The 9,266-nt window shown below is 45.2% G+C and overlaps 1 protein-coding gene across 3 annotated transcripts in view; it reads left to right on the forward strand.

The window, feature by feature from the left end:
* The window catches only part of ZNF385D (zinc finger protein 385D), a 940,966-nt gene extending 934,122 nt beyond the window's left edge, over positions 1-6,844 (forward strand). For 2 of the 3 annotated variants that reach the window (XM_065947373.1, XM_065947374.1), the window contains one exon: positions 3,935-6,844. In XM_065947373.1, the coding sequence (XP_065803445.1) occupies positions 3,935-4,153 (219 nt within the window). In that variant the 3' untranslated portion in view covers positions 4,154-6,844. The remainder of the gene's footprint in view (positions 1-3,934) is intronic. The other variant, XM_065947375.1, reaches the window with a different exon arrangement.
* The last annotated feature ends 2,422 nt before the right edge of the window (positions 6,845-9,266 follow it).

Here is a 9,266-nt window from a genome sequence, read left to right on the forward strand (position 1 = left end):
GAGCATGGGGACGGGAGGAAACCCACAGTCTCTTGCGTCAGGTAGGTAGTCACGGGAAATCTGAACCCGAGGTTAGCGAGTACTGTTAAGGAAGGTTGGTGAGGAACAAATTCTTCCAGCTTCTTTTTAAGATCTCCAAGAGATAAAGCATTGCTGTTGTTTCCCTCAACAGTTCTGGCTGTTAAATAACAGTCTGAAAGGCATGGCTCATTTAAAAAAAGAAAAATCACCTAAGGACACTCTTTAGGGCCTGGGAAATACTTCCTGAGACATGCCCTCTTGTTTTTTACACTAGCACGCATATTAGTACTGATGTCCCGACCTAGAATTTTTATAGGATTTTAGGGGAAAACTGTAAACCTCCTGGCATTTTAAGCTAATTATTTATAAGCATAGGCTTCCCTGATAGCTCAGTTGGTAAAGAATCTGCCTGCAATGCAGGAGACCCTGGTTCGATTCCTGGGCTGGGAAGATCCCCTGGAGAAGGGATAGGCTACCCACTCCAGTATTCTTGGGCTTCCCTTGTGGCTCAGCTGGTAAAGAATCTGCCTGCAATGCGTGAGACCTGGGCTCCATCCCTGGGTTGGGAAAAGACCCTGGAGAAGGGAAAGACTACGCACTTTTTATAGGATTTTAGGGGCAATCTGTAAGCCTCCTGACATCTTAAGCTAATTATTTATAAGCATAGGTTTTTTTTCTGGTTGAAGTGACCATAGCTTCCATCTGAGAGATGCAGGGTTCTGCACTGTTTAGCTATAATAAACCATAACTATGGGTATAAAAAATTAAGATGGAGAACAGTTGCTCCACAGCATGTGCTAAATTATGCATTTTGAAATCTGTTTTCTTCAAACTCGATCTTATTAATAATCAGTGCTATTGTGTACTGCCGACACGTGAAAACACAGTTAAAGGGAAACTGCAGTCGTCTATTGTGAGACCTCAGAATGAGCTGACCCAATTAATTTAGCAGCGTCACCCGTTTTTATGCAAATGAAGCCCCTTTGCTCTTTTGCATAGAATGCATTTTAGCTGCTGGGAGAGACTGTGAATTCTGCTCAGAGTGGATGATTCAGCAGTACTAGCCACAACCTGAGTGCTATTTCTGACCGGTGGAGATGCCACTTCCAACAATCAAGTGAATGGTTCTTAAATAAATAGAGAAGTCAAATCGTGTTAATGTTAGCTTCCAAAGCCTCATGCTTAACTAGCACTGTTACTGTTTCCATAAATGGGAACATTCCCTTCATGAGAACAGCCATCTTACTAACAGTACTAGTCAGAGAATAAACTGGTGTTGCAGCGTAGGCGTCAGAGAATGGCAAAACGGCAAAGTTTTTGGGGGAGATCGTTTTTTCCCCCTTCTTTAGTGAAAGTGGAATTTTATTGTTTTTACATCTCTTGATTGGTACTCACACCTTCTATGCTACTCTCTTGTCACATCTGCATAGTCAGAGTAGCTGACAGCATTAATCAATTTCTCTTTAAAAATGTCTATTCCCTGGGACTTGCCTAGCCAGTTCAGTGGTTGAGATTCCACACTTGGACCACAGGGGTTGGGTTTGACTCCTGGTGGGGGAACTAAGATTCCAGACGCTGGCAGCCCACCCAGAAATAAATAAAATAAAATAAACATTTTAAAATGTCCATTCTCTGCTAGTTAAAATGTGTGTAAAGAGTGGAGTAAAAATATTCTCTATTTTTTCTCAAGATGAATAGTTTCCTCAGGAGGTATATTTATCATGAAAAATAAGATAGCAGAGTACTTTTCTGCACATCCATTCAACATCCTAGATCAAGCCATTTTCTGGGATCTTCCAGTTCCTCCAAAAGGAAAGATGTTCTACAGTTTCCATTATTCTTTTAAAATTTGTTTAATTGACATATAGTTGATGTACAATACTGTGTTAATTTCTGCTGTACATAAAAGAGATTCAGTTATACATATATAGTATTTATACATATTGTTATACATATATATAATATATAATAACAGCATTGTGTGTGTGTATATATATATATAGGGTTGGCTAAAATGTTCAGGCTTTCCATAGATGTTATATATATATATATATATATATATATATATATATATATATACACTGGGTTGGCTAGAAGCCTGTTCAGGCCTCCCAGAAGATGCTCTGTGCACATATATAATATATACACTGGGCTGGCTAGAAGCCTGTTCAGGCTTCCCATAAGATGCTCTGTGCACATATATAATATATACACTGGGTTGGCTAGAAGCCTGTTCAGGCCTCCCAGAACATGCTCTGTGCACATATATAATATATACACTGGGTTGGCTAGAAGCCTGTTCAGGCCTCCCAGAAGATGCTCTGTGCATATATATAATATATACACTGGGTTGGCTAGAAGCTTGTTCAGGCTTCCCATAAGATGCTCTGTGCACATATATAATATATACACTGGGTTGGCTAGAAGCCTGTTCAGGCCTCCCAGAACATGCTCTGTGCACATATATAATATATACACTGGGTTGGCTAGAAGCTTGTTCAGGCCTCCCATAAGATGCTCTGTGTATATATATAATATATACACTGGGTTGGCTAGAAACCTGTTCAGGCTTCCCATAAGATGCTCTGTGCATATATATAATATATACACTGGGTTGGCTAGAAGCCTGTTCAGGCCTCCCAGAAGATGCTCTGTGCATATATATAATATATACACTGGGTTGGCTAGAAGCTTGTTCAGGCTTCCCATAAGATGCTCTGTGCACATATATAATATATACACTGGGTTGGCTAGAAGCCTGTTCAGGCCTCCCATAAGATGCTCTGTGCACATATATAATATATACACTGGGCTGGCTAGAAGCCTGTTCAGGCCTCCCAGAAGATGCTCTGTGCACATATATAATATATACACTGGGCTGGCTAGAAGCCTGTTCAGGCTTCCCATAAGATGCTCTGTGTATATATATAATATATACACTGGGTTGGCTAGAAGCCTGTTCAGGCCTCCCATAAGATGCTCTGTGCACATATATAATATATACACTGGGCTGGCTAGAAGCCTGTTCAGGCCTCCCAGAAGATGCTCTGTGCATATATATAATATATACACTGGGTTGGCTAGAAGCCTGTTCAGGCCTCCCATAAGATGCTCTGTGCACATATATAATATATACACTGGGCTGGCTAGAAGCCTGTTCAGGCCTCCCAGAAGATGCTCTGTGCATATATATAATATATACACTGGGTTGGCTAGAAGCCTGTTCAGGCCTCCCAGAAGATGCTCTGTGCACATATATAATATATACACTGGGTTGGCTAGAAGCCTGTTCAGGCCTCCCAGAAGATGCTCTGTGCACATATATAATATATACACTGGGTTGGCTAGAAACTTGTTCAGGCTTCCCATAAGATGCTCTGTGCATATATATAATATATACACTGGGCTGGCTAGAAGCCTGTTCAGGCTTCCCATAAGATGCTCTGTGCACATATATAATATGTACACTGGGCTGGCTAGAAGCCTGTTCAGGCCTCCCATAAGATGCTCTGTGCATATATATAATAGACAGTGGGTTGACTAAGAAGCCTGTTCAGGCTTTCCATAAGATGCTCTGTGCATATATATAATATATACACTGGGTTGGCTAGAAGCCTGTTCAGGCCTCCCATAAGAGGCTCTGTGCATATATGTAATATGCAGTGGGTTGACTAAGGAGCGTGCTCAGGCTTTCTCCACAGATGCTCTGAATGCATCTCTCCCTTTTCACGCTCTCCTCGTCGGGCTGGTCCCAGGACTCCGGGCGTGCATCCCGTCTCCCAGGGGTCTGCTGCAGTTCCCGGGGTGTGACTTGGCCCGGGTGGGGGACGCCCGCTCTGCTTTAGGAGCCGGCCCCTCTTCCGGACGCTCAGGGCAGACTTGCGCTCACCTGCTCTCCTTTCTCCCCCCGCAGGTGAAGCTGGTCTTCTCCAAGGAGCCGTCCAAGCCGCTGGCGCCGCGCCTGCTGCCCGGGCCGCTGGCCGCCGCCGCGGCCGCCGTGGCCGTGGGCTCGCCGTTCGGGCTGCGGGCCGCGCCCCCCGCGCTGCTGCCCGCGCTGCCCCCCGCGCTGCTGCGGCCGGCGCCGGGGCCCATGCGCAGCGCGCACGCGCCGGTGCTCTTCGCGCCCTACTGAGCGCGCGGACTGCAATAACGCCAAGCCGCCGCAAGAACTATGCAGCGTTTATTTATAGTTTGACGTGTACTGAAGAGCCAGGACTTTGGATAGTGAGCTGAAAAGAGCATTAAAGAGAAAAGACGAAGTCAAAAGAGGGCGGTCTGGGGGCGGGCGGGAGGGGCGGTGTTGTCTCCCATTAAAGCATTCCTCTGGAACACGAGTGTTTAGAAGTCATCTCCAGCCCTGCCCTGTAGTGGTCCCAGAACCTCTGCAGCCTCTGCCGCACGCCTTCCGGGCACCTCTTCCCCCTGCATTGTCTGTCCTGCTTTATGAGACAACTATCCATTGTCTGAGGGCATTAACTGGTCCAGTGTGTATGTAAATAATCATTTACTCTGTAGATTAAAATAATGCAAAAAAGAAAAAAAACACAAAAAGCAAAAGCTACACTGTGAGGAGCAGTACCCGCGGTCCTCTGGCTCTGACAGCGTCCGTCCCCGCTGAGGTGGATACAGCAGACGTCTGTGTCTCAGTCTAGCCACTGGTTCTCAAGAATTGCGAAAGGTGCCATGAGCGACTGTCTCCTGCCGGGAAGCGGTCAGGAGATGAGCGGCACCGTCTGCCGTGGCGAAGGGCCCAGGCCACCCTCCCGTCCTGCCCACCGTGGGGAGGGCTTTCAGTCCGGAGCAAAGGAACAGGGCTGACTCAGAGCAGAGGCGGGGGAGACTTTACTAAAAAGAGCTGCTTGCAGAGCGCTTTCCCCCCCACCAGGGCCTTGCTGCCCGAAACAGGAAGTGTTTTTCAAGTGCTTCTATCGGAAAACAGGCAAACCCGTGCACCGTGGGGTCCAGAAAGAAGCCAGTACAACTATTCCGTTTCGAGGACGAGGGACAATCCTAACCTAGCATGATAATGCAAACTACAGATTTTTCATCTTAGTGCATACCCACTAAAAACAAAGAATACTACACCTCTGCAATATCCCCTTTATATCATACCAGTAGGGCTGTCTCTTAGGCAGAGTTTTCTGCTTTGACTATGATGGTAGATATTAGCTGTTGTTGGTGGGTTTTTTTTTTTTTTAATTTCCTACTGACATGATATAAACAAGTAATATATATATTTAAATATTAGGAAAACAATCAAAGAAAAATGAATCTGCATTCATTTCAGACCAGGGGTATAGAGTTAAAAAATACTGTTAAGTTGCACTTGGCCATCATTTCTCTAGTGGAGTTGTGAAATACTAACAGCCTTCAATATTCACCATAAGGCTGAAAGGAGTTGATGTTTTACCTTTAAAACAAGATTTATCAGGGGTATATATAAATATATGTATATTGTATATATGTTAGAAAGATTAAGAGTATAAGTTATAAAAAGAAAATCTATATAAAATAATTATATATCCATCCCGTGTTATATGTTATCATTAAGTTGGTAACAAATGGCATAAAAATAGCTGTGCCTTTAATTTGTGGTAAAGGCTATTTGCTTTTTCCCATAGAAAGCTAACATATACCTGTCACCTATGGTGGGGTTTGATGCAGCCGCTCTGTTGCATTAATAAGAATAATGACACTCAAACTTCAAACAATGGAAACATGTACAAATCCACTCTACCAGATTTAGGTTTAGAGAAAAAAAAATATTTTTGAAAAGGTTTTGTAGAGAACTATTTAAAAATATACAGAAAGGCTGGGTATGGCCTTCCTGGAATTGCTCTTATCTGAAATGTAGTAGACTTTTGAGAGGTCTGAAGATGCAAAGTGAAACCATTAGAGAGATGGGTATTCATTATTTGTCATTTTGTATTTAAGAAACACCCGTAGCGTCCTTGGTGCTCAACATTAAACATGGTCTTTGGAGTTCTTCTCTGCCACCCAGCTGAAAACATTTGTCATGTAAACACATCTTTAAAGCAGTTGACTTTATATATCTTTTGTTAAACAACTCACCAAGAGCAAATAGGAAGAAAGGAGGGAAGGAAGGACAGAAGGGAAGAGAGAAAAGAGACAATGCTCCCTCAGCCTTTGGTAAGAGGGGTTTCGAACCACATCGCTTCTGCCTGAACGTGTTGACTAGGACTGCAGTCTGTTTTTGAGAGCGTCTGGTGATGGCGCGTTTGCCAGAACCTCTACTTTCTGGTCTTAGCGAGCATTTCCCTTGTTCCACCCTCAGACCCCCTGTTCAGCCAGGTAGAGAGTTAGCTCATGCGTTTGTTCTTTGGGTCTGTCCGTATCTTGTGTGACCAGTTTTGGACAGTCTGGACCTTTAGATTCTGCTTTGTCAGAGATATTCACTGTTCACGCTGTCAGCCCGAATGCCTGCCCAGCAGCGTTCACGCCTCCCAGAGCCTCTCCTTTGCTGGGGAACGATCATCACTGTGCAGGGTGATCGGCACAGTCTTGCTGCAGTGACCCCCGCTGCCCCCCGCCCCCCCGTTCTCACCAAAGTGGGGGAGCCGGTCCCGCCGGAGTCGGCCTGTGCGGTCGAGGAGCCCTGGATCACGAGACGTGACTAACTTTCATGATTTGCTGGGAGACAAATAAATCAGCCATATTTTCTCCATCAGCCATACGAGAAACCTCAGAAACAGCTAAATCCCTTCAGCCTCACTTCACTATGGAACCATTTTTGTTTAAATGGTCTTTAAAGTTGGAGTTGTAATCATCCGTTGTCTTTACTCACTACCTAATAAAGGATGAAGCCTAACCGTAGAACTTAACGCTGGATTCTCTGTGAATTGATTCCCCGCATGCTATGTATTTATCAACACCAGATCCGTACCTATTGTGGTTCAAGCTGCTATCAAGTTCTATCCTTTCCCTGAGGGAAATTCTTCTCATGAATACAGATCAATAATTCAGATTGGCCAGCAGCGGTGCTCTGAACATCCAAGGGGGCTCTGACTTTAGTCTTCTGTCCCCTCTCACGCCACATACCCATGGGCAAGGGAGTGATAGACGAGGCGTCTCTGACCTCATTTCAAACAAATATAAATGCATTGCAAGAGCCAAATGCTTCTGGAAAAAGCATTGTTGTGCCTCATCCAGATTACCCAGGCAAATGGAAACAGTCGCGGGGAAGGCAGTGTATTTCTCTTCTGAGAAAACAGGTGATTCCAAGTGACAGATCACTCCTCTCCCTGGTCCTGAACTTTGAAGAGTGGTTGTTCTATACACATAAGAAACACTATTGGCTTTTGGCCATTAACATCACTACCTCATCTCAGAGGACTGCAGTCTCCAGGTCCTCTTGGGTTTCCATTCTTCACTTGCAATAGTTCATTGCCACTATTAGAGATATAATTTGGTTTTTTTGAAAGGTGCTACATATTTTGTTGCCAAGGAGCTGTTTAGCCAAGAGAACATTTATACTTACTTGGAAATTAAAAGGACAGGAAATCATAACACAAAGGAATAAAAATGAAAAGGCTTAAAACCAGGATTATTCTGTGTTTATTGTGGATGTGCTCACATATGTTTCCAAGGGACAAAACCATTACACGGTGGTTATGGGCAGCAAGTTTCACTTGCCATTAATACTTTAGATTAATATCTTTGTCTCCACACCATGGAATATTTCAACTTTCCTGAAGAAATCAGATCAAAAAGCTAAAAAAATGACTTGGATGGTGTAGAGAGAAAACCTCCTTCAAATCTCAGTTGACCTATGGAACCACCTTCTTGTACACTAGCGTGGATGGCATTGGATTAGTCACTCTCTGTACACAGGTGGCTCTAGCGGTAAAGAACGCGCCTGCCAATGCAGAAGTTGGAAGAGATGCGGGTTTGATCCCCGGATCGGGAAGATCCCCTGGAGGAGGGCATGGCAATCCACTGCAGTGTTCCTGCCTGGAGAATCCCGTGGACAGAGGAGCCTGGCGGGCTGCAGTCCAGGGGGTCGCAAAGAGTCGGACACGACTGAGCAACTTCACAGCACAGCACAGGAGAGTGTCCGTACAGGAGTGGGGGAAACGCAGGGAGCCTGAAAGAAGTCAAGCTTGTTGCCCCGTGGCGTGTGGGATCTTCCTGGACCAGGGATTGAACCGGAATCCCTTGCATTGCAAGTGAAAGTCGTTCTGTCGTGTCCGACTCTGCGACCCCATGGACTATCCAGTCCAGGGAATTCTCCAGGCCAGAACACTGGAATGGGGAGCCTTTCCCTTCTTCAAGGGATCTCCCCAACCCAGGGATAGAACCCAGGTCTCCCGCATTGCAAGGCAGATTCTTAACCACTAGACCACCAAGGAAGCCCCTAGGAATGAGGAAAACCAGGAGCCCGAAAGAATTCAAGGCTTATCATGCACTTTGTTTCTGCCTAGCAGGTAACATTCCAATAGTCAGCAAATGCTTTGGCATTCATTTCTCCATCAGCAATGTGAGTGAGAGTGAATAGAGACCGAACTGGTTAAATAGGCCTGGTTAAATACCTTTCTCATCCTCACTGCTTTCTTATAGCGAACCATACCATACCGCTACTCAAATATTTGCGTTTGCTCAGAGAAGTGTTCTGTATTCCTTTCTTTCCCGAGGATACATCACACAGGAGTTCCATTCGTGTGGCTAATCAGAATGTAGACTCACTGACAGCTATTGAAAGAAAGAAAGTTTAGTCGCTCAGTCGTGTCCCACCCTTTGCAACCCCATGGCCTGTAGCCCACCAGGCCCCTCCGTCCATGGGATTCTCCAGGCAAGAACACTGGAGGGGGTTGCCATTTCCTTCTCTAGAGGATCTTCCCAACCCAGGGATCGAACCTGGGTGTCCCACATTGTAGGCAGACATTTTACTGTCTGAGCCACCAGGGAAGTCCTGACAACTATTAGAGGACTTGCTAATCATTAGATTCGTGCCAAAGTCATTTAGGATATACTGCATCTGTTGTCTCAGTCTAAAGCATAGAAAAGTATGAATGAAACCAGTCCCAGTAACAGCGATAGAAAATCGGCAATGTGCCTACGAAGGCAGCCACAGATACTCACTTGCCTCATCCTTGTTCTCCTGGCTGTGCTGCCTCCCTTCACCAGGAAGGAGTCCCTCTGAGCCACCCCCAATCCTGTCCTGAGTTTGCCTGTGTTTTAGGTAAGAGCCACCTTATTTAGACCACTTCCTCCACCAATAAAGGATA

The sequence above is a fragment of the Muntiacus reevesi genome, chromosome 10, assembly GCF_963930625.1.
Source record: "Muntiacus reevesi chromosome 10, mMunRee1.1, whole genome shotgun sequence".
In the NCBI taxonomy this organism is placed as follows: domain Eukaryota; kingdom Metazoa; phylum Chordata; class Mammalia; order Artiodactyla; family Cervidae; genus Muntiacus; species Muntiacus reevesi.